This window comes from Somniosus microcephalus, chromosome 3 (genome assembly GCF_052327205.1).
Source record: "Somniosus microcephalus isolate GS21.2 chromosome 3, FLI_Smic_1.0, whole genome shotgun sequence".
Classification (NCBI taxonomy): Eukaryota; Metazoa; Chordata; class Chondrichthyes; order Squaliformes; family Somniosidae; genus Somniosus; species Somniosus microcephalus.
Genome location: NC_140989.1, coordinates 144,291,769 through 144,317,608, shown reverse-complemented (window position 1 = coordinate 144,317,608; position 25,840 = coordinate 144,291,769). Strand labels below are relative to the sequence as shown.

At 49.5% G+C, this 25,840-nt stretch overlaps 1 protein-coding gene across 1 annotated transcript in view; it reads right to left on the bottom strand.

Annotated features, from left to right (window-relative positions):
• Nucleotides 1–25,557, bottom strand: part of tmx4 (thioredoxin-related transmembrane protein 4) — a 66,943-nt gene extending 41,386 nt beyond the window's left edge. The window contains exon 1 of the mRNA XM_085981711.1: nt 25,013–25,557. Coding sequence (XP_085837837.1) covers nt 25,013–25,257 — 245 coding nt within the window. The 5' untranslated portion in view covers nt 25,258–25,557. The remainder of the gene's footprint in view (nt 1–25,012) is intronic.
• Between the last annotated feature and the right edge of the window lie 283 nt (nt 25,558–25,840).

Genomic DNA, 25,840 nt, shown 5'->3' with positions numbered 1-25,840 from the left:
CTCACACTTCTACACACCGAGTTCCATTTGCCACAGTTTTGCCCACTCATTTAATCTGTCTATGTCCTTTTGTAACTTCCTGCGCCCATCTGCACAATTTACTGTGCATTATTTTCTCCATTAACCATTTTTAAGAAAAACTTGTATTAAATCCAATAGGTTCATCCCCTTGAATTATTTTCAGTTTCTCTTGTACCGCTGGTATTTAATCCTCTATGGTGAAAACGGAGACAAGATAATCAGTTAACAAGTCTGCCATTTCCTTATTGTTGATTAGTTTCACCAGCGTGTCTTTAATGGGCCCACATTCTCCTTTACCACTCTCTTCCTCAATGCATTTATTAGAACTTTTACTGTTAACTTCGATATCCCTTGTAAGTTTTTTTCTCATCTCTTAACACTTTCTTTGTATCCCTTTATTGCTTCTTTACAGCTCTCCTGCTCCATTTCAACGTTTCCTTGCAAACACACACAAAACATCCAGGCATTAGATCACTCAGCCAGCCCACGTCCCTCCCCTTCCAGTGTGGCATCCATGTAATGGCTGGTGGCAGTGCTAGTTCAGAGTTCACCTTTCAGCAAGTGTCAACGGTGCAGACTAATTTCTGCACCTCAATCTTCTGCAATAATAGTGTACAAAAGGGGAAAAAAGGATTGTCTCCATGCTTTGAACGCAACACTCCCGCAGGCGCTGAAGTTCAGTTTTGATTTGTGCCATGCCACACAAAGTTAAATTGTCTGCACTAGGTGGGCATACTTACTTTGGCTCACCTCCTGGAACACTCTGATTTGCACCCAAGGACAGGGGGGTGTCCATTTTTTTTTTTTTTTTTTAATTCATTCACGGGATGTGGGCATTTATTGACCATCCCTAATTGCCCTCGAGAAGGTGGTGGTGAGCCGCCTTCTTGAACTGCTGCAGTCCGTGTGGTAAAGGTACTCCCACAGTGCTGTTAGGTTCCAGGATTTTGACCCAGCGACAATGAAGGAACGGCGATATATTTCCAAGTCAGGATGGTGTGTGACTTGGAGGGGAACTTGCAGGTGATGGTGTTCCCATGAACCTGCTGCCCTTGTCATTCGAGGTGGTAGAGGTTGCAGGTTTGGGAGGTGCTGCTGAAGAAGCCTTGGCAAGTTGCTCCAGTGCATCTTGTAGATGGTACACACTGCAGCCACGGTGCGCCGATGGTGGAGGGAGTGAATATTTAAGGTGGTGGATGGGGTGCCAATCAAAAAGTCATTCTCAAACCAGGGGAGTTTTCACTAAATGCCTCCACAGTCCTTACCAGCAATGTGATTTCTCAAGGCAGCAAGGAAAGTATACCTCCCATTTAATTGAAGGCAATAGCCCTTTAAGAGATCAGCCAATTATAGTGCCAGCCTTCTTCATCAGTGATACAGGCCCAGATTTTGCTGGCATCACAAAACAGGGCCCAATCTATCTACTGGATAGGATTGTTGAGGAAGATGCCACGTTGCAACAACAACTTCCCTAATTCGGTTGCGTAAATCATTGACATCTTGCAAATTTGAAACCGGTAAAGGATTTAATCCACTCAACAACCCTGAGCCACATTATATATATATTTTTTATTTTTATTTTTTTAAAGCCTCAAGTTTGCAGGTCATGCGATACAGAGCGTGCTGGAAACGCACAGCAGGTCAGTCACACTCTCCTCTCGCACCGACGGTGCTGCCATGTTCTGTTTCTTTTTGTCCATAGATAAGAGTACGAAATTCTGGCACTCATCCATTCTTCATAAAGCGATTTTACCCAAATTTGCAACTTTTGCATCTGTCAGCAATATTAACTGGTCTGACCTTGCATTTCAGATACACACTTGCTTTAAGTTTTTCTTTCCCCAAGATACTAAAGTATCATTTTGCTTCCTAATTGTCTCCCTCCCCCAAAAAGTAGTTAGTGCAGATCCAAAGGCACCAGTCACCTCGCCCAAAATGGCCACCATTCCATTTGTGAGCCTCGACAGCGAGTGCTGGCCAGCTATTTAACTACAGGGTGAATCATAGATGAGTGTGGCTCTGCCTTCATCTGAAGCCCATACACAGGCACTTCCTGCAGAGGTTACTGGATAGCAATCAGCAGCAGCAATTTTGGTCAACTTTGCCCCTGGATTCGGGAGGGATTTCAGACCAACTGCAGCACAGTACCAGCACCCCTGTTAAGGTTAGCTAAATCAACACAGATCAGGCCTTTTCTAGTCTGCAAACTACTTACTTTCCTTTATAGGAGCAGGAGTAAGCCATTCAGCCCCTCAAGCCTGTTCTGCCATTCAATGGGATCATGGCTGATCTGTATCTTAACTCCATATCCCTTCGCTAGCAAAAGATTATCGATCTCAGATTTTAAATGATTAATTGAGCTAATTATCTACTGCTTTTTATGGGAGAAAGTTCCACACTTCTACCACTCTTTGCGTGAAGCAGTATTTCCTAACTTCGCTCCAGAGTGGCCTGGCTCTGATTTTAAGGTTACGTCCCCTTGTCTCAGCATCGCTCATTCACTCAGGTCTATTTACAAGTCCTGTTGCAAACCAGAGCGGACCTGCGTGGGAACACTGAGCATTGGTGGCAGTTTAAAATCGGCAGCAGTGAGTGAGGAGCGGCCCGACCAATTCAACAGCAGGGGAGAGGTAAAAAGTAATCAAAGTGTGACGTCACCAGGAAGCAGGTAAGTGATTGGTTGGTGAGTATTTCTCTTTTTTAAACTTTAACTCTGTGGTTTATAGTTTCTACGGTCTCTCTGGTGTAGCGGGGACTGTTGGTAAACCAGTTAACTGTAGTGTAATAGTGGGATTGATTAATTGAATTTAAATTCAATTAATTAAAGGGTAAGTCATGGCAGGACAGCCGGGCCCCGTGATATGCTCCTCCTGCGCTATGTGGGAACTCAGGGGCACTTCCTGTGTCCCTGACAACTACATGTGCAGGAAGTGCATCCAGCTGCAGCTACTGACAGACCGCATTGCAGCGTTGGTGCTGCGATTGGATGCATACTGGAGTGTTCACGATGCTCAGGACATCGTGAATAGCACGTTTACGGAGTTGGACACACCGCAGGTAGAGGTTGGACAGGAAGAAAGGAAACGGGTGACCAACAGGCAGAGTACTAGGCGCAGGCAGTAGTGCAGGAGTCCCCTGTGGCCATCCCCCTCTCCAACAGATACACCACTTTGGGTACTGTTGGGGGGGGGGGGGGGATGGCTTATCAGAGGAAGGCAGCAGCAGCCAACTTCCTGGCACCAGGGGTGGCTCTGCTGCACAGAATGGGAGGAAAAAGAGGGGTAGAGCTATAGTAATAGGGGATTCAATTGTAAGGGGAATAGATAGGCGTTTCTGCGGCCGCAAACGAGACTCCAGGATGGTGTGTTGCCTCCCTGGTGCAAGGGTCAAGGATGTCTCAGAGCGGCTGCAGAACATCTTGGAAGGGGAGGGTGAACAGCCAGTTGTCGTGGTGCATATAGGCACCAACGATATAGGTAAAAAGCAGGAGGAGGTCCTAAAAGCGGAATATAGGGAGTTAGGAGATAAATTAAAAAACAGGACCTCAAAAGGTAGTAATCTCAGGATTGCTACCAGTGCCACGTGCTAGTCAGAGTAGAAATAGAAGGATACTTCAGATGAATACGAGGCTAGAGGAATGGTGCCAGGGGGAGGGATTCAAGTTCCTGGGACATTGGAACCGGTTCTGGGGGAGGTGGGACCAGTTCAAACTGGACGGTTTGCACCTGGGCAGGGCCGGGACTGATGTCCTAGGGGGAGTGTTTCTAGTGCTGTGGGGGAGGGTTTAAACTAAAATGGCAGGGGGTTGGGAACCTGAGCAAGGAGACAGAGGAAAGGGAAACAAGGATAAAAGAAAAAGATTGGAAGGAGAAAAACAAAAGTGGCAGTCAGAGAAATCAACGGTTTAAATCAAACGTGGCCACAGTAAATAATAATTCTAATAGGTCTAAGAGCGTTAAAAAAACAAGCCTGAAGGCTTTGGCCTAGAAATTCAGTTGTTTGCGCCAGCCGCTAGCACCTTAGGAGGAGGAGAAGTGGGGTGCTAAGCGGCTAGCGCCCGGTCGCAGCGCGATCTGCGCCTCTCGCGAACTTCAGTTAAGATTTAGCGGCGGCGCAAAACCTTTGCGCGCGCGCTCAGCTGCACGCGCAGATCCCGACGTCATTTCATGGTGCAACGCCCTTTGTGCGCCCCGAACCGGAAATTCAGTGGCGTCGGCCTATTGTGCGCCTGGCGCCCCTAGCGACTGGTAGAGGGGAACGGGTCCCAGTCGCTGCGGGGCGCAGGGGGCGCTAATTAAAGGGGACTCCTCCTGCAGTATAAATGGCAGCCATTTTGCACCACTCCTTCTTTGTGAGAGACGGATCTTTGGAGAGAGACAAAAGGTAGAGAGCTTTCTGGTTTGGCTCAACACTCGCACAGGTACTTGTGGCTTCAGGCCACAGCTTTGCACTTGTCTTTAACTTCAGTGTCATAGCATTGATTGGAAACATATAATGGGGGCTGCAATGGATGGAAACGTTGGGCTTCTCCATTGCATTCAAAGGGCTCAGACGCCGTCAGAGAGTGCCAGTCATGGCCAGACGGAGAAGGGGCAACAGGCGTCAGCAAAGGAGGCCTTACCCACCCAATGTATACCGCCAGCAGTTCTCATATCTGAACATGTCTGAGGAGCAGTGTGTTCGGAGGCTGCGATTCAGAAGGGCGGTGGTCACTGAGATCTGCCACCTGCTTCGGAGATCTACAGCCACATCTGAGGAGCAGGATGTCTGTCGGTGGCAGTGAAGGTGACGGTGGCTCGCAACTTCTATGCCACCGGCTCCTTCCAATCCGCTACTGGGGACATTTCCAACATCTCCCAGTTTGCAGTGCATTGCTGCATCCGCCAGGTGACCAATGCCCTTTTCAGAAGGAGACATCAGTTCATCTCCTTCCCCATGACCGTTGACAAGCAGCAAGAGCGTGCAATGGGCTTTGCAGCATTAGCGGGCTTCCCCATGGTGCAGGGCACCATTGACTGCACGCATGTGGCTTTGCAGGCACCTCTAGAGAATGCCGAGGATTACCGCAACCGGAAGGGCTACCATTCGCTCAACGTGCAGTTGGTGTGTGACCACAGGCAGCTCATCCTAGCTGTCAATGCCAGCTTTCCAGGCAGCAGCCACGATGCCTTCATCCTGCGCCAGACTTCTGTGGCAGACATGTTCGAGGCCCAGCCTCACCCACGAGGATGGCTTCTCGGGGACAAAGGCTATCCTTTGTGCACCTGGCTGATGACCCCGCTCCATGCGCCCAGCACCCCTGCTGAAGAGGGATACAAATGACAGCCATCAAGCAACCAGGAACATCATTGAGCAAACAATCGGCGTGCTGAAGCAACGGTTCCGCTGTCTGGATCGTTCCGGGGGAGCCCTACAGTACTCGCCTGAGCGAGTCTCCCATTTCGTTGTCGTGTGCTGCATGCTGCACAACCTGGCTATCCGCAGGACTCAGCCACTGCCAGCAGACATTGGAGGACCACCGGAGGAGGAGGAGGACCAGCACAGGAGGGAGGCAGAAAGTGCAAGGGCCGCCCGTCGGCGGCTTATTGCAAGTCGGTTCTAGGCCCCCTCTCAGGGAATGGCTTGTGCCAATGGCAGAAGATGAATGTAGCCGCTCCACAAGCCCTCAGCCGAGCAGGGCAACCAGGACTTCCAAAAGAAAGCATGGACAGTGCGATTTAAGAAAAATTTTTACTGTGATACCTCTGTGCCCTTCCCACATGACAAACTAATGGAGAGAAACCCCTCCCAAAAACACAAATACACCAGTCTCGGCCTTTATATATGAAACAAATACACCAGTCTCGGCTTTTATATATGAAACAAATACACCAGTCTCGGCTTTTATAAGTAAAACAAAACATTTGGCCACACCTTCTACTTTTTCCCCTGCGAGGGTGATCCGTTTCGCTTCCGTGACTGGCCCCTACCCGCCCTGCAGCTCCTCCTCAATGGGACCCCAGTGGCTGCAGCAAGGCTGGGGGAAGGCTGCTGAGGGTCAGATGATGAGACGGCAGATGCCCTTGGGGGTCGGCCTGGACCAGCTCTGGGCCTGGAGGGGCCGGCTGCTGACTGCTCCAACTCTGCTTGGGCGGCAGCAGTCTGTCCAACAGCTGGTGGCAGCTGCAATGAAGGAGTGACAGTGTTGGCTGCAGGAATGCTGCCAACCTGACAGATCACAGGCACTCCCTGGTCGGCTGAGACATTGGCACACGCACGGGCCAGCACTGCAGCATGCGCAGCAATCTGCTGAGGCACAGACTGCTGGGCTGCTGCGGCACAGTGAGTGCCCCGGCGATGCCTGGCCGATCCAGCGAGTGTGGCAGCAGTTAGTGCCCGTGTGGCCCTGGTCGGTGTCTGCATGACAGCAGCCAGTGAATGCACGGCACGACTGAGCCCTTGGCTAGAAGCCGCCTGTGAAGCAGTGAAGTCCTGCTGACTCCTAGCCTGTGCTGCCGCAATGTCCTGCAGACTCCTGGCCTGTGCTACCCCGAATTCCTGCACACTCCTTGCCAGTGACTCTATGGAGTCAGGCATCCTTGCCACTGCAGCCATGAGCTGAGTGTGCCTGTGCTCAGCCTGGGCGCCCATTTCCGCTAGGAGCCGCACCTCCTCTGCGCTCACCGTAGCAGGACTGGAGGCCGCACTCGCCCTCCGGGGAGAAGGCCGCCGAGCTTCCCCACCCCTCCCGCGTTGCTGCAGCCCGCTGGTCCCCGGAGCTTCACTATCCTCCGACCCTTCCCCCCTGCTCCCCTCCAGGGAAGACGTGTCACCATCATGGCCATGGGCTGCCTCGGCTGAGGGTGTCCCTGATGGGCTGGCTTCCTCTTCCTCCTCCTCTATATGTCTGACTCGGACACAGTGCCAGCTTGAGGGGCCGCCTCCTCACCTGGCGAGTCACCATCTGAAAGCAGGGAGGCACAAGAGTTGCTTTAGAGTGAGGACAGGGCGGCAGCGAGGGAGGCATGAGTGCTGCTGTGCACTGCATTGGTTCGATAGTGGCAAAGGATGCTGGTGTGAGGCGCAAGTGGAAAGAGAGGGGTCAAAAAGGTGATGACCTTACCATTGGTGCCCAGAACAGGGTCAGCATCTCCAGTGGCGACGGGGCCACTCAGCCGGCCTGCCATGATCCGCTCCACTCGCTGCTCGAGGTCGCTCAGCTGTTTCAGGTCAGGACGGCCTCCCCCGGTCTGTCGCTGCTGTCTTCTGTTATGCGCCAGCTTGGCCTGCAAGAGAAAGGACCGCCTCTAAGTAGTGTCAAGCCCTGATCTTGCCCGCACTGCCTCCCATGGTCGAATAGCCCTGACAGTGTCTAAAGTCCTGATTGCGCAAGTGCTTTTCATGACAGTCCCATAGCTGCTGGATGAGGGCTGGTCATTAGGGCTTTCAGGCCTGTTTGGCCATAAAGTGAGGTGCATATGCAGGGATGAGGAGGATACTGGAAAGGGTACTCACCCTGACAACCCGAGTGAGGTCGTTGAATTTTTTCCGGCACTGGGTTGGTGTCCTGCCAACCACGCTGTTGGACGTGACCCTGTTTTCCACATCCCTCCATGCTTTGATATTCGGCGGGCAGCGGCCTCCTGCCACCCTCAGGGAAGAGGATATGGCGCCTGCGGTCCACTGCGCCAACCAGCAGCCTCAGGTCACCCTCGCCGAAGCGCTGCGCTCTCTCCCTGGCCTTCTCCATTCTCCTGGGCGTGGAGCTGTTCCAGAAGCAGTGTTCAGGCCTTGCCTTAGGGCTGCAGTGTGCAGGGCGTGGCAGCCAAGCAATTCCACCCTCCCCCTTTAAGTGCAGACCGGCGCCTGACTGTCTGCCCTCAATGAGCACCTCACCGCACCTGCGCTGCGCCCGCCTTCGGTGTTTGTGCCCCGGATCGCCGGCTTAGCGCCTAATGATAGTCGTGCATCGCCTGCTTTAGCGCAGCAGCAACCTCTTGGGGCGATGCAACTGAATATCGGCGAAGGTGGCGCTGAGTTGCGCCGGGCACAAAAGTTAGCGAACGCCATGCTGTAGCGCCCCAAACGTGGCTATACTGAATTTCTAGGCATTTGTGTCTTAATGCGAGGAGCATTTGTAATAAGGTGGATGAATTGGCTGCGCAAATAGAGGTAAATGAATACGATTTGGTTGGGATTACGGAAACGTGGCTCAAGGATGGCCAAGACTGGGAATTCAACATCCAGGGGTATTCGATATTCAGGAAAGATAGGCAAAAAGGAAAGGGAGGTGGGGTAGCATTACTGGTTAAAGAAGGGATTGACACAATTGTAATGAAGGATATTAGCGCTGATGAGGTAGAATCTGTATGGGTAGAATTGAGAAATACTAAGGGGGAAAAAACGTTAGTGGGAGTGGTATATAGACCTCCAAACAGTAAGGCGGAGGTTGGGGATGGCATTAAAAGGGAAATTAAAGAAGCGTGCAATAAGGGCACAGCAGTCATCATGGGTGACTTTAATCTACATATAGATTGGGCTAACCAAATTAGTAACAATACTGTGGAGGAGGAATTCCTGGAGTGTTTACGGGATGGTTTCCTGGACCAACATGTCGAGGAACCAACCAGAGATCAGGCCATCTTAGACTGGGTATTATGTAACGAGAAAGGATTAATTAGCAATCTTGTTGTGCGAGGCCCCTTGGGTCGGAGCGATCATAATATGATCGAATTCTTCATTAAGATGGAGAATGAAGTAGTTGACTCAGAGACTAGGGTCCTCAATTTAAATAAAGGAAACTACGATGGTCTGAGGAGCGAGTTGGGTAGGATTGATTGGGGAATGGCACTCAAAGGGTTGATGGTGGATAGGCAATGGCAAACATTCAAAGACCGAATGGATGAGCTACAGAATTTGTTCATCCCAGTTTGGCATAAAAATAAAACAAAAAAGGTGACTCAACCTTGGCTAACAAGGGAAATTAGGGATAGCATAAGATCCAAGGAGAGGACATATAAATTGGCCAGAAAAAGCAATAATCCTGAGGATTAGGAGCAGTTTAGGATTCAACAAAGGAGGACAAAGGGATTAATTAAGAAAGGGAAAATAGAATATGAGAGTAAGCTTTCAGGGAACATAAAAACTGACTGTAAAAGCTTTTATAGATATGAGAAGAGAAAAAGATTGGTGAAGTCAAGCGTAGGTCCCTTGCAGTCAGAATCAGGGGAATTTATAATGTGGAACAAAGAAATGGCAGACCAACTAAATACATATTTTGGTTCCGTCTTCACAAAGGAGGACACAAATAACCTCCCAGAGATGCCGGGGAACATAGGGTCTGATGAAAGGGTGGAACTGAAAGAAATCAGTATTTGTAGGGAAATGGTGTTAAGAAAATTGATGGGACTGAAGGCTGATAAATCCCCAGGGCCAGATAATCTACATCCCAGGGTACTTAAGGAAGTGGCCCTAGAAATAGTAGATGCATTGCTGGTCATCTTCCAGAACTCGATAGACTCTGGAACAGTACCCATGGATTGGAGGGTAGCTAATGTTACCCCACTATTCAAAAAAGGTGGTAGAGAAAAAGCAGGAAATTATAGACCGGTAAGCCTGACATCGGTAGTGGGGAATATGCTAGAGTCCATTATAAAAGATGTAATAGCAGAGCACTTGGAAAGCAGTGACTGGATCGGACAAAGTCAACATGGATTTACAAAAGGTAAATCATGCTTGACTAATCTACTGGAATTTTTTGAGGATGTATCTGGTAAAATAGATAAGGGAGAACCAGTGGATGTGGTGTATTTGGACTTTCAGAAGGCTTTCGATAAGGTCCCGCATAAGAGATTAGCGTGCAAAATTAAGGCACATGGGATTGGGGGGCAAGGTATTGACTTGGATAGAGAACTGGTTGGCGGACAAAAAGCAAAGAGTTGGAATAAACGGGTCGTTTACCGAGTGGCAGGCAGTGACTAGTGGGGTACCGCAAGGATCGGTCCTAGGACCCCAGCTTTTCACAATATATATTAATGATCTGGACGAGGGAATTGGATGTAATACTCCAAATTTGCAGACGACACAAAGCTGGGTGGGAGGGTATGCTGTGAGGAGGATGTCGTGAAACTCCAGTACGATTTGGACAGGTTGGGTGACTGGGCAGAAACATGGCAAATGCACTATAATGTGGATAAATGCGAGGTTATCCACTTTGGTGGCAAAAACAGGAAGGCAGATTATTTGAATGGCAATAGATTGGGTGAAGGGGAAGTGCAAAGAGATCTGGGTGTTCTGGTGCACCAGTCGCTGAAGGTAAGCATGCAGGTGCAGCAGGCGGTTAAGAAGACAAATGGTATGTTGGCCTTCGTAGCAAGAGGGTTTGAGTACAGGAACAAGGATGTCTTGCTGCAGTTGTACAGGGCCTTGGTGAGACCGCACCTTGAGTATTGTGTGCAGTTTTGGTCGCCTTACCTGAGGAAGGACGTTCTTGCCATGGAAGGAGTGCAGCGAAGATTCACCAGGCTGATACCTGGGATGGCAGGAATGACGTATGAGGAGAGATTGTGTCGATTGGGCTTATACTCACTGGAGTTTAGAAGATTGAGAGGGGATCTCATCGAAACCTATAAAATTCTGTCAGGCCTGGACTAGATGCAGGATGTTTCTGATGGCTGGGGAGTCCAGAACCAGGGGTCATCGTCTAAGGATAAGGGGTAAGCCATTTAGGACTGAAATGAGGAGGAATTTCTTCACCCAGAGAGTGGTGAACCTGTGGAATTCTCTGCCACAGAGGGCGGTGGAGGCCAGTTCATTAAATATATTCAAGAAGGAGTTGGATATATTTCTTAAGGCTAAAGGGATCAAGGGATATGGGGAGAAGGCAGGGACAGGGTACTGAATTTGGATGATCAGCCATGATCTCATTGAATGGCGGAGCAGGCTCGAAGGGCCGAATGGCCTACTCCTGCTCCTATCTTCTATGTTTCTATGTCACAACAAAAGTCAGATTACTGAAATTAAACGAGGAGCCCCTGCACCCAGTAACACGTGAAATGCACGCAGAACATGCAAATCAGACAAACAAAAGTCAGTGGGTAAAGGCAGTTATAACACATTTATATTAAGCTTCCCCCAATAGGGAATGTACTGTGCAAATTGCTCCACCAATGGTTTAGTGGGTAAAACACAACTCAATGCAACACCAAGTCATCTATTGGCAGTCGTCAATAATCCATTATTGATGCATCATGTGACTACCGAGATGGTAGAAGGCAAACTAGATGGATCATAGTCTTTATCTCTCAATCACTATTATTCCTAGTAGTAAGGGCGTTACAATTTGCCTCAGCGATAGTGGGCTGAGGAGAAGAAAATAAAATCAACCAGAAGATAGAGTAGACAGAGAGAAACTTTTCCCACCGGTGGAGAGTCTAGGACAAGGGGACATAACCTTAAATTCAGAGCCAGGTCATTCAGAAGAGAAGTTGGGAAATGCTTCTTCACGCAAAGCGTGGTAGAAGTGTGGAACTCTCTCCCACAAAAAGCAAATCTGAGATCGATAAGATTTTTGCTAGACAAGGGATATGGAGCCAAGGCGGGTGGATGGAATAAAGATACAGACCAGCTATGATCTCACTGAATGGTGGAACAGGCGCGAGGGGCTGAATGGCCTATATGTTCCTAAAACCTGCTCCTTTCCGACATCGAATTACTTTTGCTGGCAAGTGGGCTTATGAACATTGGGCGAGGACATGATCAACGATGCTACCTCCCATGATCAAATAGCCTGCCACTACTTACTGTCCAGGCTCAAAACATGAAGAATGGCCATTTGAGCAAGGTTTGGAAAGGTACCAAACCCGTGGAATTGTAATATTAGTTAACAATGGTGAGGGTAGGAGGAGGGAAAGGAAGATAACTGAATCTAGTGGAGCCACTTTTTCTGATTCCCTTCAATTATATATGGATTTATACTTTAAGAACATTTACCTGTTGATTTGGGCTTAGTAATCTTGGGGGCGATAGCGTTGCAGGCGTCAACCCTTCGACGACTTTTTCATCATGCAACAACTGAACAGAGTATCCTGGCTAATGGCGATGATGACATCCACAACTGAAAGACTCCAATTAGAACCAAACTGCCTTCACCAACACCAGGCTATTTATTACAAGGAACAGATAGAGAAGAAAAGCTTTCAAGGCAGTAGCATCATCAGATAAGTGCCAATAATAGCTTTGGTTTTGTGGCGTTTATTAATCAAACCCATCAAAGAAATTATTGCCCTGTAATTACTCAAGTTATGCAAGGTTAATTTTAATTTGTAAAATGGGGAAGGAACACCACACATATTACACATATTTTGCTTTTTGGGGGGAAATTTAGGCTTCATAGAGACAAGATCCTCTGGTCTAGCGTGTGTAATTGTTACTCCGCATAGGTGCCCATCCCTCAGAAAAAACATCTGGCTCCCTGGAGCTAGTTACGGTTGCTGAAGCCAAATTTGCTTTTTTAATTCCTCCGCCCAATCCCTTCTTAAAGGCAATTATTCATTCTGGGGGGTTAGGCTCTATTAGAGCTGGCTGCCCCACAAAGCATGATCTGGGTGGCCATTCTTGTGCAAACTATGCAATTGGAGTCCGCAGGCTCTTACACCACAACAACTTAAACAACTTGTATTTATATAGCGCCTTTAACGTAGTAAAACATCCCAAGGCGCTTCACAGGAGCGTTATCATACAAAATTTGACACCGAGCCACATAAGGAGATAATAGGGCAGACAAAGAGGTAGGTTTTAAGGAGCGTATTAAAAGGAGAAAAGAGAGAAAGAGAAAGAGAAAAAGGAGAAAGAGGGAGAGATTTAGGAAGAGAATTCCAGAACTTAGGGCCTAGGCAGCTAAAAGCACAGCCGCCAATGGTGGAGCAATTAAAATCAGGGACGCGCAAGAGGCCAGAATTGGAAGAGCGCAGAGATCTCGGACGATTGCGGGGCTGGAGGAGGTTACAGAGGTGCAGCGGAGTTTCGGCCACATTTTGTGCAGCATTAAAACATGGAAAAGTTATAAGCATCACAAAGTTTGAGCAATAGCAGCTGATGAGGTGAAAAAGACTCTGGAACATCACTGAATTGGTTACTAGGTGATTTTCACACCTAGACAAAAACACTTGTAAAAAGAGTTGATTGGCAAAATGGGTTTAACACATAGGCTGTATAATACTTAAATGAATAAATCCAGGCTTTTGCAATTCATTTAAACGTTTTATTCTTTTATCAGTTATCCATTTAAGTGGGCTTGACTGCACTCCCATTTGATGAGGTAACAGAGAAGGTTTACAAAAGGTAAATCGTGCTTGACTAATCTTCTGGAATTTTTTGAGGATGTAACTGGTAGAATAGATAAGGGAGAACCAGTGGATGTGGTGTATTTGGACTTTCAGAGGGCTTTCGATAAGGTCCCGCATAAGAGATTAGCATGTAAAGTTAAGGCACATGGGATTGGGGGCAAGGTACTGACTTGGATAGAGAACTGGTTGGCAGACAGGAAGCAAGGAGTTGGAATAAACGGGTCTTTTTCCGAGTGGCAGGCAGTGACTAGTGGGGTACCGCAGGGATCGGTACTTGGACCCCAGCTATTCACAATATATGTTAATGATCTAGACGAGGGAACTAGATGTAATATCTCCAAGTTTACAGACGACACAAAGCTGGGTGGGCATGTGTGCTGTGAGGAGGATGCCGAGAAACTCCAGTATGATTTGGACAGGTTGGGTGATTATACTGCATCTGCCATATGTGGATAAATGCGAGGTTATCCACTTTGGTGGCAAAAACAGGAAGGCAGATTATTACCTGAACGGCAATAGATTGGGAGAAGGGGAAGTGTACCAGTCGCTGAAGGTAAACATGCAGGTGCAGCAGGCGGTTAAGGCAGCAAATGGTATGTTGGCCTTCATAACGAGAGGATTAGAGTACAGGAACAAGGATGTCTTGCTGCAGTTGTACAGGGCCTTAGGTGAGACCACATCGAGTATTGTGTGCAGTTTTGATCGCCTTATCTGAGGAAGGATGTTCTTGCCATGGAGGGAGTGCAGCGAAGATTCACCAGGCTGATACCTGGGATGGCAGGAATGAAGTATGAGAGATTGGGTCGACTGGGCTTACACTCGCTGGAGTTTAGAAGAATGAGAGGGGATCTCATTGAAACTTATAAAATTCTAACAGGACTAGACAGACTAGATGCAGGAAGGATGTTCCTGATAGCGGGGGGAGTCCAGAACCAGGGGTCACAGTCTAAGGATAAGGGGTAAGCCATTTAGGACAGAGATGAGGAGGAATTTCTTCACCCAGGGAGTGGTGAACCTGTGGAATTCTCTACCACAGAAGGCAGTTGAGGCCAATTCATGAAATATATTCAAGAAGGAGTGAGATATATTTCTTAAGGCTAAAGGGATCAAGGGATATGGGGAGAAGGCAGGGACAGGGTACTGAGTTTGGATGATCAGCCATGATCTCATTGAATGGCGGAGCAGGCTCGAGGGGCCGAATGGCCTACTCCTGCTCCTATCTTCTATATTTCTATGTTGATCAAAGTCGTGCAGTAGATACTGAATGCCTCCAAAGGTCCATATATACAACAAAGTGCCACACAGGAGGATTATTAAGAAGATGGAAGCCCATGGAATTAAGTGGAAAGTGGCAGTATGGATACTCAAAATTGGCTCAGTGGCAGGAAGCAAAGGGTGGTGGTGGATGGATGTTTTTCAGACTGGGGGGTGGTTTGCACTGGTGTTCCCCAAGGGTCAGTTTTGGGTCCATTACTCTTCAATTTTTATAAACGACCTAGACACTGGTGTAGGGGGCAGCATTATAAAGTTTACAGATGATACAAAACTTGGCAATATAGCAGATAGTGATGAGTATCATTATAGACTTCAGGATGATAGACAGGATGGTGAAATGGCAGAAGCATGGCAGATGGAGTTCAATGCAGAGTTGTAAAGTGATGCACTATGGGAGGACTAATGTGGAAAGACAGTAGACTATAAATGCCACGATTTTGAAAAGTGTAGATGTCCACATACACAAATCCTTAAAGGTGGCAGGGCAAGTTGAAAAGGAGGTTAATAATACATATGGGTTACTTGGCTTTATATATAGAGGCACAGAATGTAAAAGCAAAGAGATCATGCTAGAACTTTATAAATCACTGGTTAGCCCTCAACTGGAGTGTTGTGGACAATTCTGGGCACCACACTTCAGGAAAGATGTAAATGCCTTAGAGAGGGTACAGAGGAGGTTTACCAGGGATGAGGGACTTCTGTTATGAGGGGAGGTTGGAAAAGTTAGATGAACAGAGAAGGTTAAGAAGTGGCCTAATAGAGGTTTTCAAGATGAGAGGAGTGAATTGAGAAAAACTATTCCCACTGGTGAGTGGGTCAATAACCGGAGGTCATAGATTTAAAATGATTGGAAAAAGATCTAGAGGGGAGACGAGAGAATTTTTTTCACTCAAGAGTTGTCAGAATCAGAAACGCGCCACCTGAAAATGTGGTGGAAGCCGATTCCACAAGTAATTTTAAAAGAAAGTTGGGCAGGTACTTGAGGATGAGGAAATTACAGGGTTACGGACAAAAGCCGGGATTGGGACTGAGCACGACTGCTCTTTCAAAGAGCCGGTACAGGCACGATTGGCCGAAAGGCCTCCTTCTGTGGTGTAAGTTTCTACCATTATAGTGTTGTAAAGTTTAGACAGGTTTAAACTGGCTCCAACAATCAATCAATCACATAAATGATAAATAATGGTCCCAACACTAATCCCGGACATACCACTAACAACCAACTCTCAACTCAGTTATTATTTCTTTTTTTTTTAAACTAGCATTTCTTCAATCAAATCTAGTGCACTTCCATATCTCTTGTGGATTTGAAACTTATGGGTAGTAGTCTTTTATGTGAAACAGTGCGAGAGATATCCCAACATCCATTATCTCATCTTTATCCAGAAGGCCAGTAACTTCATCAAAAGTATCTCATCAATTTGATAAAGGTGACCTCCCACTTCTAAAGCCATGTTGCTCATCTCCCATTAATCTAGTTCTGACAAAGGTCACTGACCTGAAACGTTAACTCTCTCCCCCTCCCCCAATGCTGCCTGACACCCTTGATTGCTATTCAGCATTTTCTCTTTATTTCAGATTTCCAGCATCCAGAGTATTTTGCTTGTGTGCCTCATCAATCTATGCTCCTCAGCACTATTCTAACCAGATTTTCCACAATCCATGTGAGATTTATAGATCTATAATTAGACTGCTCATCTCGAGCCCCCCTTTTTTTTTTTTAGATAGGGGTTGCATTTGCTATTTTGTTTCCCCTCGGATGTGCCCCATGTTAAATGAGAGCTGGAAAATATTGGCAAATGCTTCACTAACCTTTCCCAACATTTTTAACACCCTGGGAGAACGAACAAAGTCTGGATTAAGTGCCTTATCCATCTTCAGGGTCTGTAATGTACTGAATAGTTGCTGTTTTATGATTACGACATTGCCCAGTATTATCTTCCACCTCTGCCATTTCTTCTCTCATTTCATCAGAAAACACAGTTGAAAAATAGTGGTTAAGCATTTCAGCAACTTCCCTATTCTTAAATATAACCGCTTCTCTACAGTTTAGTGGTTCAAATCTATCCTTTACCTTAGTTTGCGTCCAACCTACCCGAAGAATGTTTTACTCCTTGTCCTTGGGGTCACCAGTTCTATTTTCCTTGTTGTATTCTCTTTGCCGCCTGTGTCGGTTTTGTTTGATATTTTTCAAGCCTGGCTTCATAGACCAGCTTTACCTTATCCATTAAAACAAAAGCAAAATATTGCAGATGCTGGAGGATTCGAGTTCTGATGACAGGCCATCGACGTTTCTCTCTCCACAGCTGCTGCCCAACCCGCTGAGTGTTTCCAGCATTCTTGGTTTTCATTTGACTTTATCCATTACCGGAGCTTGTAAATACCTCAACACTTTCTTCTTTAATGCCTTTCTTGTCCAGCCGTAGCTTTATTCTCCACCACTCTTTCAACCCATTCCAACATAAAGTTTTTCAGTACTTGGAAAATTATTTCTTTAAAACTCCCTCATTTTTCTACCACTCTTTCCTTCGGAATTTCTTTCCGCTTTGCTGTCTCATCCCTTTAAAGTCAAGTTTACCTAAAATCAAGCTCGAGTTCCCCTTCTATTTTCGGGATGATTATAGGCTTTCTTCACCTTCAGTGTACTGAACTGCTGGCACTAGGATTTTCTAGGTTTTGCTTTTTTCTCCTTGATATTTATAAAAATATCTTTTAATTGATAGTCACGATAAAATCCAATGGATAAGTTAGCAGCCACTTTACTTCAGTCTAAAAATGCCATTTCTTAATCAGATATACCAGTTGGACAGTAAGTCTAGAATGACTCAAAAAACTTTCAGGAAGTTTCTATGGAGTTTTGTTCAACCTGCTAGTCAACATGGCAACTCCATATTTGTTTTGGGCAGCCACACCCAGCTCTACCTCACCACAACCTCTCTCAACCACTCCACGGCCTCAGTGTTGTCAATTGCTTGTCCAACGTCCAGTCCTTGATGAGACAAAATTTCCTCCAATTAAGCATTAGGCAGACTTTGCATCCGTCACAAACTCTGGTCCCTAGCCACCGATTCCATCGCCCTCCCTGGTCACTGCCTCAGGCTGAACTAGACTGTTCACAACCTCGGTGTGCTTATTTGATCCGGAGCCAAGCTGAGCTTCCGACACCTTATCTTCTCCATCACAAAGACCTCCTACTTTCACTTCCGTAACATCGCCTCCCTCCGCCCCTGACTCAGCCAATCTGCTGCTGAAACTCTCATCCAATCTCCAGACTTGACTATTTCTATTTCGTTTACTGGAGAAGATAAGGGGTCGGAAGCTCAGCTTCGCTCAGGATCAAATAGCACGCCGAGGTTGTGAGCAGTCTGGTTCAGCCTGAAGCAGTGACCAGGGAGGGCGATGAAATCGGTGGCTAGGGAACAGAGTTTGTGACAGAAGCAGAAGTCTTCTTAATGCTTAATTGGAGGAAATTATATAAATTTCTGCACATGTGCGGTAATTACAATGGAAAAGCCGGTCAGCTGCCTGTGCGGGACCCTTCACATTCAGAGGGAACATTGCCCATCATTCCAATGCTGGCTGACCTACATTGGCTCCCAGTCGAAAAATGCCTCAATTTTAAAATTCCTATCCTCGTGTTCCAATCCCTCCATGGTCTCACCTATCCCTATTTCTTTAACCTCCTCCAGCCCCACAACCCTCCGAGATCTCGGTGTTCCTATAACTATGACCCCCTTGTGCTTCCCCCACTTACTTCGTCCCACCATTGGCAGTCATGCCTTCAGCCATCTAGGAATTCTCTCTCTAAACCTCTCCACTTCTCTCTTCTCCTTCAAGACGCTCCTTAAAACCTACCTCTCACCTGTCCTAATGTCTCCTTCTTTGTCTTAATGTCAATTTCGGTCTAATTAGGCTCCTGTGAAATGTGTTTGTTGTTGTTGTTGCTGTTTCTATCTTTTTTTCCAACTTTAAGTTTATTTTTCTTTCCAACTATTTTAACCTAATCTAATTTTTCTAACTTTTGTTTCAAAAAAATGTTGAAACGTTTATCTTATGTCTTTTCTTCCTTATTTGGGACCCTCCCTTGCACTCTTAACAGTGGGGACTGGTTCTAGGTTTTTTTTAATCAAAGTGTTTTTTTAAGCCAAAACTCTTTAAAAGCACTTTTCCAAAAATTAAATGCCCAGAATATTAAAGCTAACATTGCAACCAGTTCAATCTTTGGCACAGAAGTCACATCCACGCATGATGGGTAGCACTGCCCTGATGAAGAAACTAGTCCACGGTGCTGAGAGTTAATTTTAATGAAAAGTGCTCAATGAAGGAATATCGATTCTGGGAAACTTATCACATTTCCCTTTCTCCACTCAGGATCGGCACTAAAAACCATTCCCGGTCAGATAGAGTGGGCCAGTAGACAGTGAAGCCCCCTCTACTCCGGTCAAACAATGGGGTGAACTTTCATGTGTCCAATTTCATCAGGCAGTAGCCAGGCACGGTGAACCACTTCCATGGTCACACCACATTTGAATAATCCCAGCGAGCAGCAGCTTGCCGATGGGGGTGGGCAATCCGGCAGCTCCTCTGTGGAGTTGAGCCAAGAATGGAGGCTTAAAGCCAGGATCGGGGAGGGCATGAAGGGTGTGGCAGCGAGTGAGAAGCTTCTGTGTGGGGCCAAGAGGAGTATTAATGGTCCTCCTGGCCTCAGCTCACAAAAGAACATTTTAAAATATGTTGACGTGCTGTGAGCAGTCCCATTGGCTCGGCTGCTCTACGCCAAGTACATTGGTACCTAGGATTACACCGGGGTCCTAGGTACACGGCAACGACAGCTGAATCAGCAGCAAGAACGGGGCAGTAAGTAGTGGACTGCCATTTTCCTGCACTACCACCCTGTTCCTGCCCAAAAATGAGGACGAAAATGGGGCCCAGTGTGCCTCAGCCTCCATCTCCAATGCAGGAGAATGTCCCTTTTGCTACAGAGCAATTTTATTACCCTGTTTTCTTGGCTTCTTCCAAGAATGTCAATTTACTGCCAACTTAGAACAAATTGTGAACAATTTTATGCTGCGACTGGAGATCCACTACAAACGCTTCAAAATCATTCCACAAATTAGGTTGATTGGCTATGATAAATTGACCCTTAGTGTTAGGGGGATTAAATACGTGGGGTTACGGGGATAGGGTGGGATATGTGTTGGTGTAGGGGTTACGGGGATTGGGTGGGATATGTGTCGGTGCAGGCTCGATGGCCGAAATGGCCTCTATCTGCACTGTGGGGTTTCTGTGATTGTGTGTGAAATCATCCTTATAAGTGGCACAGCGGCAAGCTTCATTCTAATATACTGGGCTGGGTGCAAATCCAGGCCGCAGACGCAAAAGGTAAGTGCACTATGAAGTATCCCAGTCTGCTCCAACCCTATGCACTTTATACTTTGTAAATCTCCAATGGATCTGTTCAGGTGGATTTATTTTTACACTCCTGACAACTTTCAACTTTGGCATCAGGGTTGGAGCCAAGTATGGGCTTAACTGTGCAGTGTGCCTATGATGTCATCTGACAACTATTTTCTTTTCAGTCCCTTTCCCTTTAAAATTGTCCCGTTCATTCCTGCAACCAAAATTCTTGTTTCCTTCAAGTTCTTAGTCTTGGCTCATTTATAGCTTGCTTTCAGGCATCACTGACGTGTATGCTTTCTGGTCCAAGTGTATCAGTTCAATCGTGGTTTTTAACAGTACAGCGTGTACAGTACTGGAACATTCATCCAAGCATACCTCTCAACTGACCCACTCTAACCACGACGTCCCAACATTCAACAGCACCAGTGAGAAATGCAGTACTTCCGATGTAATTGCTGGGACATGTACTATGCAAGCACAGTGGTCGCAGAACCACTTCACTGGTGGGTGAAGGCACTTGAGGAGTCTGCCATCACAGCAAAAGTATGGCTTTTAAACAGCAAATGGTTATGTAGCCTCCTTGTTTATTTTGAAGCCATTTACCTGGATGCGTATTGTTATATGTCCAAATGGAAAAATGTTCAAATGAACTTCTCTATTTATACCATTTCCTAGTTACAAATTTTGTTACCTTTACACCTCAATCATGATAATTATCCAAGCACTTAGAATCCTTGACTGAAATAATCTCAATTTGTATTGGGGCCTAGTTATCAAACATGAGGCAATACGAAACTTAATCTATTTAAGAAATGCCAAGAGTTGAAATAATAAATTCTTAAATATGTGATTCACTGTCCTTCTATAGCTCCCCCACATGTAGTTTTAAATCACATTGGGGCTGTTTTTGTTAGAATGGAGGAGATTAAGGGGTTTAAAATTAAGAAAGGCTGGGACACAGCCGTTAGAAGCAGACTGTTTCCAGTGGTTGAGGGGTCTACAATGGGAGGACATAAATACAAGATTAAATGCAAGAGTTTGAGAACAGAGAACAGGTGAAACATTTTTTTTTACATGGTTGTGAGACTGGATTGCATTGTCAGAAATATTGATTGAACCAGAAACTCCTGTCAACATGTAAGAATAGGTTAAGTAGGTGGTTGAAGGAGAGGATAAAAGTATTTGGGAGCATGGCAGGCACATAGCATATTGCTCAGAATCAGCCCAACAAGTGTGTAACGGTAACCAAATTTGCACCTAGGAAATGGTAGAAACAGAAAAGTTCATTAGAGTATTTTTTCCGGTTGGACATATAATACATAATCCAAGTAAACAACTTCAAAATAGACGAGGTTAGCTGTGCCTCCTGCACAGGCTACTTGGAATTAGGATGACTGCTCACCTGAAAGATAAACTACCAACATGGACTGGTTGGCTGGACATCCTGTTTAAGTGTTGTACTTCTAACCAATCAGATCAGCATACAGAATATCCTGTGAAGATTTTAAGCTAAATAAAAAAGGCTTATGCAATCCATTTTTGCAAAACTTGACATAATTTCCCACTGGGCAATTTATTTCCAGATCATTTCCTCAGGACTATATTAAAAAGACTGCCGAGCACGACCCCAGTCTAGAAAGGACCTGGCATGAAGGAGATAAATCCTGTTAGTATATGGCTCAGCATCGGCCTATTACAGATATGTGTTAGGTTGGGAGTTGCAAAGCACTTCGCTAAAATCCCAATGGCTGCTCACGTTTTAAACAGCCCATCCAAAATGTTTGCAAAGTGTAAATAAAGCACTAGAAGTAATGTTTTAAGATTTTACCCCACCCAACCTAATTTTATAATCAGGTTGTTGTCTTTTAATGCAAACTTCTTATCTGGGGAGCATGTGATTGGCTTGCCATAGATATGAAATCTTAAGGCTTTGCTGCATTTTACATGCTCTCTGACAGACTCGGAACTCTACCATTGAGAGAGAGAGAGAGAGAGAGAGAGAGAGAGGCTTCAGCTGGGGGTCCTCCGAAAGTCTGATTCTGCATTAGCAAAAGACGGTAATCAAATATCTTAAGTACACATTTAAAACGGCAGAGGAACCACATCACCGTAAGAATGGTGGAGATAAAAAAGTTGGGGTGCAATAAGATGATTTGCAATAATAATCGGCAACGACTTAAAGCTGAGCAATTGCTTTCCCCCAACCAACCTATTCACCATGCAAATAATAATTCACCATGCAACCCTGCCAAGTTTCCGGAGACGTGCAGAATGCGGGCCCGCATCCGCACTCTCGCCAGAAAGCGCTCAGTGCGTTGCCACGCGGTCTCTCTACCCCCGGGCTCTCCACACACACACACAGCCCCCCCCCTCCCCACAACCAGGGGAGTGTTCTACCCCCAGGCTTTCCACCCCCCTCCCACCATCCCCCACCAGGGGATTGTTCTACCCCCAGGCTCTCCACCCCCACCCGCCACCCCACCACCAGGGGATTGTTCTACCCCTGGGCTCTCCACCCCCCCCCACCACCAGGGGATTGTTCTATCCCCGGGGAGTTAACTACCCACGCGCTCCCCCGGGCGTGTTCTACCCGCGCGCTCCCCCTGGGCAGTGTTCTACCCGCGCTCGCCCCCGGGCCCCGGGGAGTGTTCTACCCGCGCGCTCCCCCGGGCCGTGTTCTACCCGCGCGCTCCCCCCGGGCAGTGTTCTGCCCGCGCGCTCCCCCGGGAAGTGTTGTACCCGCTCGCCACCCCCCCCCCCCCGCCCCCCGGGGAGTGTTTTACCCCATGCGCCCCGGGGAGTGTTTTACCCATGCGCCCCGGGGAGTGTTCTACCCATGCGCCCCGGGGAGTGTTCTACCCGCGCTCTCCCCCCGGGCAGTGTTCTACCCGCGCGCTCCCCCGGGCAGTGTTCTACCCGCGCTCTCCCCCGGGCAGTGTTCTACCCGCGCTCTCCCCCGGGCCCCGGGGAGTGTTCTACCCGCGCGCTCCCCCCGGACCCCGGGGAGTGTTCTGCCCGCGCGCTCCCCCCGGGCCCCGGGGAGTGTTCTGCCCGCGTGCCCCCCCGGGAAGTGTTGTACCCGCGTGCCCCCCCGGGAAGTGTTGTACCCGCACGCCCCCCCGGGAAGTGTTGTCCCCCCCCCCGGGCAGTGTTCTACCCCCGGGCTCTCCACCCCCCGCCCCCGGGCAGTGTTCTACCCCCGGGCTCTCCACCCCCCGCCCCCGGGGACTGTTCTACCCCCGGGCTCTCCACCCCCCGCCCCCGGGCAGTGTTCTACCCCCGGGCTCTCCACCCCCGCCCCCGGGACTGTTCTACCCCGGGCTCTCCACCCCCCCGCCCCCGGGCAGTGTTCTACCCCCCGGGCTCTCCACCCCCCGCCCCCGGGGACTGTTCTACCCCCGGGCTCTCCACCCCCCGCCCCCGGGGACTGTTCTACCCCCGGGCTCTCCACCGACTGTTCTACCCCCGGGCTCTCCACCCCCCCGCCCCCCGGGGGACTGTTCTACCCCCGGGCTCTCCACCCCCCGCCCCCGGGGGACTGTTCTACCCCCGGGCTCTCCACCCCCCGCGCCCCCGGGGGAGTGTTCTACCCCCGGGCTCTCCACCCCCCGCCCCCCGGGGAGTGTTCTACCCCCGGGCTCTCCACCCCCCGCCCCCGGGGAGTGTTCTACCCCCCGGGCTCTCCACCCCCCCGCCCCCGGGGAGTGTTCTACCCCCGGGCTCTCCACCCCCCGCCCCCGGGGAGTGTTCTACCCCCGGGCTCTCCACCCCCCGCCCCCGGGGAGTGTTCTACCCCCGGGCTCTCCACCCCCCCGCCCCCGGGGAGTGTTCTACCCCCGGGCTCTCCACCCCCCGCCCCCGGGGAGTGTTCTACCCCCGGGCTCTCCACCCCCCGCCCCCGGGGAGTGTTCTACCCCCGGGCTCTCCACCCCCCGCCCCCGGGGAGTGTTCTACCCCCGGGCTCTCCACCCCCCGCCCCCGGGGAGTGTTCTACCCCCGGGCTCTCCACCCCCCGCCCCCGGGGAGTGTTCTACCCCCGGGCTCTCCACCCCCCGCCCCCGGGGAGTGTTCTACCCCCGGGCTCTCCACCCCCCGCCCCCGGGGAGTGTTCTACCCCCGGGCTCTCCACCCCCCCGCCCCCGGGGAGTGTTCTACCCCCGGGCTCTCCACCCCCCGCCCCCGGGGAGTGTTCTACCCCCGGGCTCTCCACCCCCCGCCCCCGGGGAGTGTTCTACCCCCGGGCTCTCCACCCCCCGCCCCCGGGGAGTGTTCTACCCCCGGGCTCTCCACCCCCCGCCCCCGGGGAGTGTTCTACCCCCGGGCTCTCCACCCCCCGCCCCCGGGGAGTGTTCTACCCCCGGGCTCTCCACCCCCCGCCCCCGGGGAGTGTTCTACCCCCGGGCTCTCCACCCCCCGCCCCCGGGGAGTGTTCTACCCCCGGGCTCTCCACCCCCCGCCCCCCGGGGAGTGTTCTACCCCCGGGCTCTCCACCCCCCGCCCCCGGGGAGTGTTCTACCCCCGGGCTCTCCACCCCCCGCCCCCGGGGAGTGTTCTACCCCCGGGCTCTCCACCCCCCGCCCCCGGGGAGTGTTCTACCCCCGGGCTCTCCACCCCCCGCCCCCGGGGAGTGTTCTACCCCCGGGCTCTCCACCCCCCCGTCCCCGGGGAGTGTTCTACCCCCGGGCTCTCCACCCACCGCCCCCGGGGAGTGTTCTACCCCCGGGCTCTCCACCCCCCGCCCCCGGGGAGTGTTCTACCCCCGGGCTCTCCACCCCCCGCCCCCGGGGAGTGTTCTACCCCCGGGCTCTCCACCCCCCGCCCCCGGGGAGTGTTCTACCCCCGGGCTCTCCACCCCCCGCCCCCGAGGAGTGTTCTACCCCCGGGCTCTCCACCCCCCGCCCCCGGGGAGTGTTCTACCCCCGGGCTCTCCACCCCCCGCCCCCGGGGAGTGTTCTACCCGCGCGCTCCGGGCCGCGTTCCATTCTGCTACTCACAACTGCAACATCCACTCGCCGCTCAGGATCAGGGTCCAGTTGGCGTCGCCCAGCGGCTCCACCGCGGGTTCGGCTGTCACGGCGGCCGCGTAGTCTGGCTCCAACACCGGCTCTGGTTCCGACACTGACTCCGGCGTTGGCTCTGGCTCCGACTGCGGCTCCAGCTCCGGCTCGCAGCGGGCCGGCTGGGCCAGCAGCAGGCACAGGCTCAAAATCCAGCACGTCAATTTCGTGCAAACCGCCATCTTTCGTTGATAAATGCAACAACAATTTGGTGGGTTTTTTTAAAGGCCCGTGAAAAGCCAGGCGTCTTATTTCAAACTCTGTTCCCGCTTCCTGTGGCACTGCCTCTACCTTTGCTGCCACACAAGCCCCAGTGGGCGAGGTCAGAGTGCTTCAGGTGACCCCGCCCTCAAACATTAATACTGCATAAAAGTATCCACATCCACGTTTTATGCCTTTTCTAAATAAACCAATGGGTTTTAGAGGGTACAACTAATAAGGAACTAAACCATAAAACAAAAGAAACTTGTAAAATTAAATAAAAGACTTCCATTTAGTTTTTTTAATTCGTCCCTGGGATGTGGGCGTCACTGGCAAGGCCAGCATTTATTGCCCATCCCTAATTGCCCATCAGAACATAAGAAATATGAGCAGGAGAAGGCCATTTGGCCCCTCAAGCCTGCTCCGCCATTCAATAAGATCATGGCCTCAACTCCACTTTCCTGCCCGCTCCCCATAACCCTTGATTCCCCTGGTTTTTCAAAATTCTGTCTATCTCTGCCTTGAATATATTCAATGACTCAGCCTTGTAAGGTTCGAAAATTT